The following is a 16439-nucleotide window of genomic DNA, read 5'->3' on the forward strand; positions in this document are numbered from 1 at the left end:
ATAATTTAGAATCCAAAACCAGTACCTATCTAATCAAAGATTTAAAAGTATCATCTTATTTATCACGGTTTTGAAGTGTCTGTTTTCAAATGAACTAATGTTTTGAATAATTAATGTTTTCACACAATAAAATTTAAAATATAGAAGATATACAGTGAAAAGAAGGTCTCCTTCTCACCCCTGTTCCTGAATCCTCCCTTATGGCTACCACTGTTACCGGTTTCTTGTGCACCCTTCTAGCCTGTGAGCACCATTTGTTTCTCAATGGCAGCCCACTATCCATGCTTTTCTGCATTTTGTATTTTTCTGTCTTGGACATTGATTCATATAAATGCATATAATAATAATAATGTTAGCTAACTTTTATTGCATGCTTATTGTGAACCAGTCACTGTCCTAAGCACTTTATATACAAACACACACACACACATCCATCTATATCGTTGTCACTATTATTATCCCAGTTTTACAGATGCGGAAACTGAAGTCCAGGGAGCTAAAGCAACTTGCTTAAGTTTCCATAGCTGGTTGAGTTTTAACAGAAGTTAGGAACATGGAGATGATTCATTCTTCTTAATGGCTACATGTATGCTACTATAGAGATATTTCATGTTCCGATTGTTCAGTCTTTTGTTAATGAGCAATTTGGTTGATTCAGATCTTTAGCTTTCATAAACAATGTTTTAAGGCTAGCCTTCAAAATACGTCATTTCATACATGAGTGTCTCTGTGAGATGATTTTCTAGAGGTTGAATTTTTGAGTCAAAGGGTATATTCATTTTAATTTTGAATGCCAACTTGCCCTCTGGGCATGATGTCCCAACAGTGTTTTGAAGCAGGGCTTAGTTTTAACTGCTTGTGACCTAATGATGTTCTCTCCTAAAGTGCATCCATCAGATCTGTGTCCTCCCCCACTGCCCGAGGTTAACTAGAACTGCCTGTGCCTTTGTAGGATTCAGTCTGGCACCCACAATCAACAAGAGGTTTTATTGGCTGACAATGGGAAACCTAGTACATGATGAATGTTTCAGGCTCTGTAGTAAATGTTTAAAATTTCAAGCATCCCTGAGGAGTAAGGTATCTGTCATAAACAAGGAAACTGAAATTCAGAGACACACTTAGAGAAAGAACCAGGATTTTGACAGACTCCAAATATGGCTCTTCATGATTTTACATTGCCTCCTTCTTAAAAATATGCACTAGTTTACAGCCTTTGATTCAACTATTATTAGAACAGACTGATAGGATTACAAGTATATTAATAAATATAATGGCTAAATTTAAATGGTGAGAGGATTTTCTTTAGCTATTACATATCCCAAGTGAATCAACCCTAGTCTAGAATATAAACACAAAATTTTAATCCTATTACATCATGTTGTTTTACTCCTTGAAGAAGACACTTTCTTTTCTTGTCTCAAAAATGAGTTTGATTTTTTTCTTCAAGGTATGAGACTTCAATGGATGCTGTCACCACACACTCAATGTTGGGCAGGAGGGAGCTGTGGATATTTCACAGATCCTGGTTCTTAAGAAGACAATACTGGTTATAGGCTGGGAGAGGTATGATATCCTTCATGCAAAACTGTAGCAAGGTAAAAGGAGAAGGTTTTTATTTGGATCAAAATCTAAAAGAAAAGAGAACATAGAGATCTAGACTGATTCTGAGTCAATTTGCTGGTGACCTAGGTGGGTGAAACTCTAGTTGGAACTGACTGAATGCTTAGTGAATAAAATATTATAAGATCATGTAGCTTGAGTGGCTTTGGGAAGCGTTCTAAGGCTTTCTCTGGCTTTGGGAATCTGTCTTTTTATTTAACCATTCCAGACAGGAACATAATACCACTTTTTGAGTGTTAACTCCAAAAGTTTCCCAAATTTTATAGTCAATAAATTCTTAACATGAAAATTACATTCCTTCAACTGTAAAGGAAGCTCATTCCTTCTTCTCTTGTTACTTATATTAAATTGCAGCACAAAAGGGAAATAGCCTACTGAATTCTGTGTTGGCACTTCCTTCATATCAGTGCAGAAGAGGGCCTTTCACAGCCCACTTACGGCTCTTGAGGAGCAATTCTTCCATTTCATTACAAGGAAAATTACTTTTCTTTCCTTTTTTCCTGAGAGAACTAAGGGATCATAAACAGGGCCTTTTCCACAGTATTGTATAGGCACTAAGAAAATTAACTTGTGGTATGTTTTGAAAATATATTGTCCATAAATTCAACAATTCACAAAATATTGCTCTAATAGGTAATTTGCCAAACATCATTCACTATAGAATTATGATCTTAGTGGTTTGAAGCTAGGATTAAATCCAATTTTATACCTAGAAAACTAGCAGTATATATTTGGGGACTTGTATGAATTATAGGAAAGGCTTTTCTTCTAATGCAAATGTGCATATAGAGACTAGAAAACACAGTGCCACACACAGCTTAGTTTTCAGGGGTGCTTTGACTCTAAGGAAAGAAAGTATAGACCAGATTACTCTACTTGATATTAAGAACGAATTCAATCATCCTCACCTTTGAAAGACAAGGCTTCTTCACATCCCTGGGATTGATCGTGACCTGTTAACAACTCCTAACCACTCCAGTAGACATGGCCTAATGATCTCCATACTTAGGCCATGGCAACAAATAGGTTTAATTCTCTAATATCATGGCAGGGTAGATGTGTGGTATATAGCTGATCTAATTTAAATTTTAAACATAACAAAAAAGAATTTTAAAAATTAATCAGTGTAGGTCAAAACTTTGGAGATATCATTTTCTTAATTACATGTTTTAGATATCCATAGTTATCCATAGTTTCTACTAGCATCACATACATGGTTTTTTAAAATTACTTATGGTGGAAAATTGTTAAATATTAGATATCTAGAGTCATCTAAAAGTAGTTTAAAGGAATACTAGATGTTCTGATCTATATTGGTGGGCGGTCACTTTCTATAAACTTGTTGGGGGAAGCTTTGGGAAGACTAAAATGAGAGGAGGAAGAGATATCATTCTTCCCATCTTCCTCCATGTTTTCCATCTTCCACAAGGTTGTCAGGACTTGGATCCCTTAGTTGGAAGTGAAAGTTGAATGAATACATTCTCAATTATATTATTTCACTTTTATTTTGGTGGATTTAAAGCTTATCATTCCTAAGTTAGAGGCCTTATGTAAGGATGGATGTGTCAGGATTGTTCCAGGGCCTTTTTTACCAGGAGGCATTTAACGAGAGGCAACAGAACAGGGCAACTGTTAAGTTATAGCTGGGGAAAGATGGCCTGTTCAGCCAACTCCTTAATAGATCAGTGATTAGAGAAGAAATAACTGGAAGATTGACAGTCAGCTCATTAAGCTTTCTTTAAAACCCAGAGTGAGGCTGTTTAAGTCACCCTGTATCTCTAACTCCAGGCTCTATCTAAATAAAGAGATTAGCTTGATAATTTTGCCTTGGATGGAATAGAAATTACATTTATTGAGTGAGGTACCTAAATATGCCATCCAATTTATTTTATTTATGGTGCTTTGTAGCATTAGGCACTTTACATACGTTATCTAACTTAATTCTTAGCTGCATCTTGGAAGGTAAGCATTATTTTGTAGATATTGCAAATCTTCAGCTGTTATCTCTCTAAGCTCACTTATCCATTTGTTTGCTGGACCCTTCTGACTGCAATCTCAAATTCAACATATTCTAAACTGAATTTATTATTTATTCCCCTCACGAAAAACTCCTTCTTCTCGTAGAATTGAGGCTTCAGTTAACAGCTAGAGACCCAGACATCCACCTCGGTTTTTCTTTCTCACTCAAGTTCACAACCAAGTAGTCACTACGTCTTGTCTGTTTTATATTCTAAATATTTCTCAAACCTCTCCCCCTTCCTACTATAACTGTGTAATTCAGAGCATCATTTCTATCTGGCGTAATACCACAGCCTTTTAATTTGTCCTTTCCTCTAGTAATGCCCCTCCTTTGCCTCTTACATAGATTCCGCACATTTTAGTTACATGATTTCTTTCTACAATGCATTCTATCATGTTACTTCCTTGTTTAACACCTTTCGGAGTGTCTACAAAATAAATCTAAGCTCCTTCTGGCCTGGGCCTATTCTTAGTTTCTCCATTCTCACCCATTCTTGTGTACATTCTAAACTCAAGTAGCAACCTGCTGTCGGGGTGTTCTCATGCAAACATGCTGTTTCACACTCCCATTCCTTTATTTCCTCCCCTTGTCTAGAAATCGCTCAGCAAACATTTTTTATGTGGCTAATGTTTATTCCTATTTCAAGTCTCATTCATGCATCTTCTCCACCAGGACATCTCTTTATACTCTTTACTCTCTTTACTCCTCAAATGGAATATGTGTGTATACACACACACACACACACATATATATATTTACACTAAACAAATATCGCTGAGCACCTGATAAGAATATGTATATATAGTACATATATACATATAGAGTCTGGTGCTTTTTAGATGCTCAATGATATTTCTTGAATGACTTCAGTAATGTTTATTGAATACACAGGAAATCTAAGGATTAGAGAGATTTATTACCCATGGTCGCACTGCAAATAAGAGGCAAGCAGCACAGATATTCAAATTTATTCTAGCTTCACAGTAAACCAGACAGCTAAGCATTATCAATCCTTTTTTACAAGGGAGGAAACAAAGCTTGTAGAGGTTGGGTAGCTTGGCAAAGGTTGCAAAGCTAGTGGGCAGCTGAGCTAGAATTCCATGCCAAAGTCCATGCTCTTTCCACCGTTTCTGAGTCATTAAATTATGGCAGAACAACTGTATCCTTTTAAACAAATAATTTGACTGAGGAGGTTGATTATGTCACTCAAAGCCAGTGAATCATTTTTGTGCATTTGAAGAAACACATAAAAAATGTGTTATCAACCTAACAATACCTCAAAGTTTTAGCTTACCCTTATTTTTTCCCTTTCCTTCCCACAAATATTTTTAAACTGCACCTAGATGGAAACCACCAAGTTAGGAACTATGACAGACTGAGTGTGAAGAAGGCTGATGGCTGCTCTCAAGGGCGTCACATTCTAACTGGGGAGTCCATACATTCCAGGCAGGATATGGTCAATGCCACCATGAAGTGGGCCTCGGCCAAACCTGAATTAGAAAGCCCATGTTGGATATTTAGAAATACGATCATTCATATCTAGAGAATATTTCTGTCAGAAAAAAGAAGAACTTCTAGCAACATGTTTCTTAATTGGAGCAAAATATACTTAGAGACAAAGTGGTGAACTGACATAGGGTCAGTTAAACAACACTTGGTTAAATGCCTTGTTTACACTGGTAAAATTAAATGAATAAATGATCATTATCTTTGCATTTGTTTAAAGTAGTCATGTAATATGTATAGTTCTAGTAAAACCAAATAAATGATCATAACAGTTTAAGATTTTATCCTGCCCTAAAATTCTATGATTCTATACTTACAACTCTCTGTAAAAATAGACTCAAACTCTTAGTTTCCCTCACTTTATTTCTCTCCTTTCCATTAAAGGGGAAACCTCTGTTTGTGAAAGTTTTATCTCTGTAAATTATCTAGACTTATACAAATACTAAAAAAGAGAATCACATAATTTCAAATAATTCTGAAACTATTATTGATAGTAGCATCCTTCACAGAGCTCTGTAAAAAGTACGTGCTCAAAATAGCTGCTGATTTAATTTGATTTCTCAAAGTATTTTTAAGTGAAATGAGATTAGGGATTTGAAGTTCCTCAACAATAAAACTTCCCTATCACAAGATATTAAATTCTTAATAATTGCCTTACTAAGGAACTGTAATCCTATATGACTCAGTTGGTTTCTGTTATTAGGATAAGAATCAAAGCGAAAACTTCTAAAGTTGTAACTTATTCTAAATAACCATGTTGGAGGTCAGGAACGGGTGGGTATGATTGAAATTCACAAATTACCCTCAAACCTAATTTTTTGATGGTTTCAGTGTCCAAATTTGACTCCAAAGTTTTAGGAAAAAGAATAAAATGATTTATATTGAGCTCATTCTCTGCCTTTGAGGTACCCCTTTAAGCCTAAAAGGCAATGAATCAAACAAGGATAGGTTCTTATGATAATTGGACTAACCACACATGAACATTTAACCTCTGAGGGAACAAATAGTTGTGTTCTTTTGTTCTCTCCATGGTGTTTTCTACATGATAAGTTTTGGTGAATGTTATTTTCCTATCTCATTCATCCTAAAAGAGGTTCTCTAAAAAAAAAATTTTTTTGTATTTTTTGGCACTTGACAGGTAAACTAATTTTGTTCTTACAGAATTGGTCATCATATCTAAATTCTGAATTAGAGACAGGATCATCTTCACAAGATGACACGATGACTCAGTAGCAGCTCTTTTAGGATTTCAAATGTGAGATGTGGAATGGAACTAGTAAACTCCTTCAATGTCAGAAAGAGAAATCTCTCAGATTCCTAAAAGGGCCTTAAAATTGGCTCATTCTGCACTTTAATTTTACTCTTGGCAAAAGTGCAAACTTAGAAAAAGTTATCTTTGAAATGGACAAAATAAAAAATACAGTGTGGATTCTGAAGGCATTTTAAGGATAACTGTCATCTCAAATGAAAATTTCAGGTTAGGTTTTAAGGGAAAGCTGTCAGCTAATTAGTTTCTCAACATTTTGACACACAAGGTCAAATATCAGAAGGGCTATTTTTCACACCACCTTATGAAAGGCATTTTGCGCCTTTGGGTGGTACTCTCTACGTATGTCTAGTTAATATGGGCATCTTGGTGAAAAGACATTTAACATTGAACTTTGGCTGAGAGATAATAGAAAAGATATAGGATTAATCTCTTACTTCTCACTCCCACCCCACAAAGGGCAGTCTCGTCAAGCAAACTTACCATTAGGTAAAGAGAAAATTTAAAATATACACATGTAAAGCTATTATGAGATTAACTACAATTTCAGAATTGCAAATTACTTTATATTATCTTTCTAAGCCTGATATTAATATTATTAAAAGAACACTAATATTAAAATTATTGATATTTTAAAAAACAGAATAATTCACACTTTGATTCAGCAAATATTTATTTAATAGCTATTATGTGCTAGATACTATTCTAGACACTACTGATGAAGAAGGGATAAAACAAAGTCCTTGCTCTCCTAGAGTTTATTATGATAGAAGAGATAGGAAATAGACAAACAAATATAGATCACAATATCACATGATGAAAATGTAAGAAAGAAAAACTATGTAGAGTGAGAGATGAGAGACTCAAGGGAGAGTCTTCAGCTAAGGTGACAGGAAGGCTTACTTGAGGAGGTGACATTTGAGTGGAGAACTTTTTACTCATTCATTTGACAAATATTTATTGAATATTTGATATGTGAAGGTCACTATGCTTGCTACTGTGGGGTTGCAGAATAAGACAAGATATCTGTTTTCTGAGAATTTACAATCTAACAGAAGAGCAGAGACTAAATAATGTTTACTAAGCATTATAAGTAAAATTTGAATGATGTAAAAGGTCAGAAGAGGAAATATTTCTTTCAACTCTAGTTGAAGGAAACCTACCAGACTCAGACGGGCCTTAGAGAATGGGTGCGTGGATAGCTAGATGTGAGTATGTCTGTGAAAGAAACTGCACAGAGGGATGGAAGAGCATGCCATGAATGAAAACAAAGCAGCTGGAAACGTGAAGGGTGCTCAGACACCAGTAAGACTATTGTTTGTGTTGAACAAGAAGGTGTGCTTTAAAAACGTAGCCCCTGAATACCCCTAACAGTTGCAAAAAGCTCCTGCAACAAAGAAATTTGTTTGAAACCTCGTATCCTATCTTTAAAATCAGATGAATTTTGCATTCTATTGCATTAATTCATCTATCCTTATGTTAATATAAAATATTTTTGCTCAAACTCTTTGAGTAAAATTAACACTCAGAAAGGTGCACCATATTTACCCTGTGGCTTCCCATAGTCCTGTCAAATATTTAGTTGAACATTCACATTTTACTTTGAAAAGCAAGGATAGAAGAATAGAGAGCAATAATTCTAAAAAAGTAGATTGGACTCAAGTATTGTTAAGCCTTGAAGAATAGGCCCACACATTTGAATTTTGTCATGTGGATATGGAAAATTAGGAAATGCTTTTGAATATGGCATTAGCTTCTCTCTGATCATGCTGTTTTCTCTGCCTAGAGTACCTTCTTCTTCCAAATCCTGCACATCTCGTATGGTCCAGCTTAAATCTGACCCCTGAACTCAGCCTTCTGTGATTTCTACACTTGGACTTCCACAGCAGTTGATCAGTACTTCCTTGGCACTTACCACATTTCATTTTGCATTTTAGTCATTTTGTGCTCATGGTTTTACCCCCTGCAGCACCAAGAATGGGGACGTCCATGTAGAAAACAGAAATGCTCATCTAATGAATGCATATTAAGAGACCCAGAATGGAATGATTAATCTAATAGCAGGATGAAGACTGTACAAGAAGTGGGTGGACTAGAAACAGTGAAATTGGTTAAGAGATTGTTACAATTGTTCAACTGTGAGATAATGAGCGCGGAACTAGGAAGATGTCATTGGCCGTCAAAAATATAAAGGACGGAATGAATATGTAACATATCATAGAAGTAGAATCTAAGTATTGGATTTGACTAGGGGAGGGAAAGACATGTAGGAGGCTGGAATGCTGGTCTATCAACCAAATTAGGGAATTTAAGGAGGTCTGGTGTGGAGGGAAGGTGGCAAATTTGGATTTTTGATATGTTGCTGATGGGAGCCTTAAATGGAACTGTTAACTGTCAAGAGAGAAGTATTCAGCACTGGAAAAAGTTATGAATGAAGATAAATTTAAGATCCCTTTGTGTAGGAGTGAGATTGGAACCTCCAGGGGTATACCAAATCTTTGAACAAGCCCTTTTGAGGAAAGAGGATGGAGTGGAAGAATGACAGTAAGAAATATCCATATTCATATGCAGGAGAGAAGGAAGGGAAGAGAAAAAGGCGGACAGAGAATGAAAGAGCAGGGAGGCAGGAAAGAAGTAGGACCTACTGGAAACAAAAGTTTCCAGGAGGAGAAAGCCACATTCATCAGAGTGAGGAGTTACGTTGATGGGGCAATTTAGAGACGTTCAGAGTGGTGGGAATAGAAGAAAAACTTCAGTGAGGTGAAGAAAGAATGAGGGTGAAGACACCACACATGTGGTTACAAATGCTCGTTTGAGATTTTTTTGGCCCTAGAAAGAGGGACAGGCTTAGCATAGGCTGGTAGCCAGAGCTCAGGTCACAATTTAATTTTTACACTCCTCCCTTCCCCACCAGGCCCCAGGCATTTCATTCTCTGCCCATCCTGGCCTACCCTCAATTCGCCAGAGCAGTGCCTTAAGATTCTGACATTTTAAAATTATTATTTCTGTTCAAAATGTATCTGTCCTGTGTACCATTTCTATGGAGCAACATTTTCCAAGTGTGTTCCACAAATGGTAGTCTTCAAGACGCTTACTGAGAAGGGACTCTGTGGTCAAGTAAGTCTGAGAAATGCCACAGGGAATGGTAACATTTTAAATGTCCTGGATGCTTTGATGATAAGAAGCCTTATTACTTTTGTTCAAACTACCAAATATTTTGTGTTCACAGACCCATCTCCTTTTTTATTGCTACTGTCACAAAGCAATTAGTGGTTCCATGTTATCCATATGGGGAAACTTTGCTTTAGGGTCTTGGTGATGGATAATTAATCTGATAAATGCATACATGTTTGGTGTTAATGATTGTGAAAGGATAATTAACCTTCTAATACTTCATAATTTGCCAGCGAATTCAATGAGAGAATCCAAAACAAAGTTCAATGTGGGAAGTTCAGTATTATGGATGACAAGTGGGCATAAAATTTGGGGTAGCCCAGTCTTTTAGACCTCTCAAATTACATCCCCAAGTGGATGATGGCTACTCGATATCTATATCACTTTTAGATTCACAGCTAAATTCTATGTCTTTTTTACCAGGGCTATTACTGTATTTCGACTTCAGAGCTTCAATCAGTTTTTGATCCAGCCTGAAGAATGGAAAGGAGGAATACAACACCGAGATGATATTTCGTGTCCTGCATTTCTACCTCCACAAACTCTTGCTACAGGTTAATTGAATATTCATTTGACAATCAGTGCTGAGAGTTTGGTTTCTTTTGCCTCACTCACTTTTAAGAAGCATTTTCTCTACTGCAAAGTGAACATATTTCTTGAAGCAATCCTTGCACTGAAAGCTACTCTTGGTTCTTCTTTCTAGGCCAATACACTAGTGGTTATGCCCATCGGCTCCTGAGCCTGTCTACCTGGCTTGAGATCCTGGTTCCACCACTTGCCACTGCATGATACTGATCAAGTTATTTAACATCTAAATCATAATTTTTTTCTGACTAATAATAGTATAAGAATATCTTGGTTTACAGCTAAGATTGAATAAGATAATCCGTGTAAGGGCTTAACACAGCGCTCGGCACACAGTAAGCTCATTGGTTAAATGTTAGCTTTTATTTTTAGTGTCCTTTTTCCAGGAGTAGCTTCAGAATTGTTGGGTACAAATCAACTTCTGTGGCACTCAGATGTGTCCTCATGGGAACATATTAACTCTTTGGCACAATTTAGTCTAACTAATGTTGGTTAAAGACTGGCCTCACAAAATGTCTACAAATCCAAGCTCTTAAAAGAGGCCATGGGTATGCTTTGATGTGACATATTAAAGAGGATCAGAAATTGTTGTCTCATTTCCAGCCAAAGAAAACAATTTATAAAGACAGATTGCACCATGAAATTATCAAGTCCATGTTTTGACAGGCTACATTTTTTTATAGAACCAAAAATGTCATCAATTAAGAGGAATGAAAACTCATAGGAAAAGAACCAAGACATCTATGAAGTGTTACAATGTGAGGTTTACTGCTCTGTCTACACTTAAAGTTCCATTGTTTTTAGAACTGACATGATTACTTTCCGGTAGGGCAACTCTGCAATTGAATTTGCTATAAGCTGCTGGAAGTCTATCCCTGCAGGGGGTATCACATACTGAAGTGTGATGGAGACAAGTAAACTATCAGGCTGTATAGTTGTTATTGTGCGTGTCATAAAATACCATTGTAATTGGTGAATAGATCATCTCTTCATTCATTCTCATCCCATTGGTCCTATGGGAAAATGTTTGATCAAGTACTTTGCAAGGAAAGCATTTCAAAATCGTAGGAAAAGATGAATACGCCCATGGACAGCTAATCCATGGAAATCCATCATCCTCGGCCAATGTGTGAGTTACATGGGTTCCTCTCTCCAGGACAATACAGAGTTTAGCATGTGTTATTCTCTTCTTTCTTTAAATCCCAAGAAAGACACCATGTGTACATCCCACTCAGACTCAGCTCTTCTCTTCTGCTCTCCACTTCACACTGACGCTCTGCTCAGCAGGAAGCTGTTCTCACTGAGCTGCTGAGGGCAGAGGTCTGGGCACGCATTGCTCCTCCCCAGGACAGGCTTGGCCAGACTTAGCCTCCCTATTTTGGCTTTTCTATGTTCTCTGAGAGCAATTAGGAAGAACTTTCTCTAGGGAGAATTTTAGGATTGGAGAAAGCAGCATTCAGTAAAGAATACAGGAGGGAGGAAATGAAAAGGACACACACACACACACGTAAAAGAGGAGATGTGGGAAACAGAAACCTAGAATTTGATCGACTTGCCTTCTCTCAACAATAAAAAAGTATGATAATTATTATTAACACTTTTTCGTGCTTATAATATGCTAGGTACTATTCTAAGTACTTTTCATTCTTCATAACAATCCTCTGAAACAAACACAATTCTTAATTCAGGTTTATAGGTGCAGAAATGGTGGCGTCCTGTACAGTTAAATAACTTGCCCAAGGTCACATAGCTAGGAGGTGGTGGGACCAAGATTCAGACTCAAGTTGTTTAATTGCAAAGCCCTTATTCTGAGTGCTTTATTACTATAAAAGGAAAAGATATGACAGCAAATTTCTATCACACTATGCACAGGTATGTTGCGAGGATTGTAAGTTCTAAAGCTTAATAAAAATACTAGTTATTATTATTCATTCATGTCTCCAAAAATGTATACAGTGCCTACTATGTGCCAGATTCCATGTAAGATATCATGATAATGCTATTTTCTCATATTTTTGCTTGCATTGCTCATATTTTGTAACTTTTTGCTCTTTGCTGTTGCTCACATTTTCAAACTTTTTGGCAATTTGTGTTCTCCATCTTGGCTCATCTAGGCAGTTATGGTGGAGAAATTGTTCTGTGGAACAATAGCACAGAAAGTGCTTCCTAGGTCCTTCATCCTGATTACCAGAGGCTGCTAGACTCAAAATCGGGTGAGTGCAAGTTTGAAAGTAAAATAATGTGGCTGAGTCAAAGCACAGTAGGCTGGTTGTGACTGCATATACCTGATGCTGCTTGCTCCTAAATTATAGATCATTGGCTATAAGCGCAAGGGACTAGTGATAACAGTGTCTTATCAAAGTGACTAAAAAGAACCCTGAGATTCACTTGGCTTAGCAGATTTTCCGTGGCCTACCATTTCTTCTCTTTGTGCTACATTGGCGTTTCTGAATTACTGACAAGAGGGAGCAGCCCTTTCCTCTTTATCCTGTTTAGTTTTTGCCAATAAAACTCGCCAAATTGCCTTTGAGTGAACCTTGGGTACCCCCAGGTAGGAAAATGGGAACACGTGTTCACTTGATAGGCTGTTCAGGCTCAATCTAGGACTTGTATTAAATATTACACCACCCGGAAATCTCAAATTATTTCTTGCCTTAGAAACCTGTGAGGAGCATTAGATGGGAGTGTATTGTATTTTATGAGAGTTTAGCAGAGCATATGAATATTTTATACTTAAGCAAAATGTCCTGACACTTGCCTTTCACAGTTTTATGTTAGTTCCCTTAGATGCTAAAGGTTTTTCCTTAGACTAATTTATTTGGGTAATGAATATGTCATTCTTCATGGCCCAGCAAGATTCTGTTGTCTCAATTGGATAAACTCACAGAGTCTGACTTGGATCTTAGGAGAGGACTGGTCATCAGATAAAGCTTTCTTGTGAAAAGCTGAAGGAGTAATTTGTGAAGAGTAAGAAAGCCAACTTAAGAGATTTTGGGCTTACCTGGTTGTAGGCACAACGCTCTGACCTGCTGTATGTATAAAGAGCTAACCATCATGCTTCATCGGAACCCTCCAGGGAGAGGGTGGAATTCTGCCTCCTCTTCTACACTGGCCTTCGGGACAGCGCCATCTTGTTCTTATAGCAAACCTAACAGTGGCAACAATTAAATACACAGAGGGTTAGATAAGAAGGAAAAGCAGACACTGGCAAATTTCTGAAGATGTAAGAGGCATTGCTATAAATTTCTTGCTTTGAAATTTTGAAGGTACCTGTGTATAGATTTTTCATAACTATGTGCAGACTATTCATAAATTTTGAGGTGAACATCTCCAGTTTTTATTAGTGTGGTCTGGAGATGGTATCATTAGATAATCGAAGTGTCGTTAGGAATATCCTTTCCAGGGTAGCTCACTGACAAATAATATTGCTAAAAAATGATCGTTAGGGGCTGGCCCAGTGGCGTAGTGGCCTGAAGCATGTTGCCATCCTGGGTGCAGATCTACACACCTCTTGTCAAGCCATGCTGCAGCAGCGTCCCACATACAAAATAGAGGAAGATTGGTACAGATATTAGTTCAGGGATAATCTTCCTCAAGCAAAAAGAAGATTGGCAACAGATGTTGGCTCAGGGCCAATCTTCCTCACCAAAATTAAAAAAAAGACCATTAAATATATTTAAATAGTCATTATATCTAGTGTTCATTAAATTATTTGCAAGATTAATATTAATGATTAATAAGCTGAAAATGCTGTGATATTAGAATCACATTTGTCTTGAACATAACAGGATCTGTAAGATGTTGGCAGTGACTAGGAAATGAAGTCCCTGTTAATACATATCAAGGGAAAACACAGTGAGCGTGTACGGAATATGCCAAAACAAACATGGAATCAAACAATCCTTCAAGTTGGGGTTGAGGAAGTGAATAGCAGAAAGCTCAATGGATGTAAACTGTAAACCTATTGTGAGACTTGATGGAGTCATCCAAGGCCATGATGGAGGCAGGCCTGTTGTTTTTTGTAAGCATTCGTTTGAAAAGCAGATGTTTCTTTTCATTAAGACGCCTGTTTCCATCACAGAATCAGAGGCTCCAAAGCTTCTGGGGGCCGGGAGAAGCCACCCCACCCACCCCACAGCAGACCAGGCTTTGAGACTGACATCAACCGCAATAATGCCGTCATGAGGCTTTGCTTCCTTGAAGCAAGAAAAAACATTGCAGAGACAGGTAAAATACTTATTTATATTTTGACTCTAGATTGCTTTGATACATTGTAAAATGTTGCAAAAGGGAGCAATGAAGAGAGTTCAGTCTAATCCTATCTAGGTCTTGTAGAGTTTGACTGCATCTAGCTAGCAGTCAGGACTGGATCATGGGAGGCCATGGGCCAGGGCAAATGAGCTTAGGGCTTAGGAGGCTGGGTCTAGAAGCAGGAGCCAGGCTAGATCAACAATTTATATAGTGCTGCCTATGTCCGGACCAGAGTGAGAAAAACTTGGGCAAACTCTTGGCCATGGGCAACAATTGGAGTTGGTGTTCCAGCCATGGCATAAAGAGGTTTGATAGGGCAGAGGGCACAGCAAGAAATATGCTCCAAATACATGAGCCAAAGCTTAGGTCTACATGTGGCAGAAGGGGACACTCTGAGACTGACTGCACTGGCTGCTGTATCAAATGAAGTAGGAAAAAATAGCGAGAAACTTGGAGATGGGGCGCAATGGCAAAATTTGAAATAACTGCTGATCCCAGGTCAAGAGAGCTGCCTACTCTGTCTTAATTGTTTTTTGGGGTTGGGGGGGGAGTGTGGGAAGTAATGCTTTGGGTTCCTTACCAGATGCACATACTTTCCAGAATGAGCCAAAGTCCTGGTTAGAGCTTCTGCTGAGATGTATGTTAACACTGGTGCTACCATATGAATTACTGTAGATGTTTGATATTATATATGACATAACCATTTAATTAATTTTCCCTCTGTTTTTAATGACTATGTTAACATGGCGTCAATGAAGCCTGCGTCTTCTCAAATTAAAAATCTGCTTTTGAGAATAATGCATATTTTTGAACTTTCATCTAAAAAAAGAATTGTAGTTTAGAAGTGATTTTTCTTAATATTGGGAATCTAGACATATATGTGTTAAATGTCTGAAAAAAGATACAGACATATCTGATCCATGCTTTCCATATTCACTTTCCCATATTCAATTTGCAGGTGGAAAATCTTCCTGATTTTCGTATAAAAATATTCAACATTAAAAATCGATAAAGGTATACTCTTATAGAGTTATAGAAACATTGTGGAATATTTAGAGTAGACTTTGGAAGGGTTAGTTTCTAAAACTTTCTATTTTCTAGAACTTACTTATCCTCACAATATGAACTATTATCCTGAAATTACTCTTATTTCCTCAACACTAATTCTTCTTAATGTTATCAGGATTCCCAAATTGCTCCCACTGAAGCAGCTCCATGCCATTATTTCTGCCTTAAACAGATATGATTGTTAATCAGCAGTCCATTTGTGAAGCAAATTGGAAGTCATCTACAGATTTATCAAATAATAATAGGAACTTTACCACAGAAGAATAATTTAGGTAAAGTGCTTCCACAAAGCTGGTAAAAACGCAAAATGAAAAGGTTAGTTCTAGGCCTATGAACCAAAAAGTGTTCCATAAGGGATAAAATGAATTCCTGATGAAAATTTTTAAAATGAGCTCATAAATAGAATTGGAAGCATGCTGTTGGATAGAGAAATCAATAGTTATGCTGTGCTAACTATATATGTGCATCCACATCTGTGCATAAGGAGTCTTACTTCTTGGGTATATATGTTCAATGAATCATTAAGAAAAATGGGTTTTATGTGTAATAAGAATATCATCATAATGTTGCAATTAATAGTTTATAATTTCATTTAAAGGAACAAATTAATTCTATCTAACTTTAAAAACCCAAATAATAACAAAATAGTGAATGAAGGAAAGAGAACTAAATTTAATAGAACATTTTACGTATCCTATTTGATAATCCACATAAACCAGTGAGGTTATCATAGGGTTACCTCCATTTTTCTTTTTTTTTTTTTGAGGAAGATCAGCTCTGAGTTTACATCTGCTGCCAATCCTCCTCTTTTTGTTGAGGAAGACTGGCCCTGAGCTAACATCCATGCCCATCTTCCTCTACTTTATACATGGGATTCCTACCACAGCATGGCTTGCCAAGTGGTACCATGTCTGCACCTGGGATCCAAACCAGTGAACCCCAGGCCCC

At 37.1% G+C, this 16439-nt stretch overlaps 1 protein-coding gene across 1 annotated transcript in view; it reads left to right on the plus strand.

Annotated features, from left to right (window-relative positions):
• WDR49 (WD repeat domain 49) overlaps positions 1-16439 on the plus strand; it is a 523215-nt gene that overhangs the window by 473866 nt on the left and 32910 nt on the right. The window contains 6 exon segments of the mRNA XM_070509548.1: positions 1448-1587; positions 9265-9273; positions 10011-10141; positions 12287-12385; positions 14254-14313; positions 14316-14399. Coding sequence (XP_070365649.1) covers positions 1448-1587; positions 9265-9273; positions 10011-10141; positions 12287-12385; positions 14254-14313; positions 14316-14399 — 523 coding nt within the window.

Source organism: Equus asinus, chromosome 5 (assembly GCF_041296235.1).
Source record: "Equus asinus isolate D_3611 breed Donkey chromosome 5, EquAss-T2T_v2, whole genome shotgun sequence".
In the NCBI taxonomy this organism is placed as follows: Eukaryota; Metazoa; Chordata; class Mammalia; order Perissodactyla; family Equidae; genus Equus; species Equus asinus.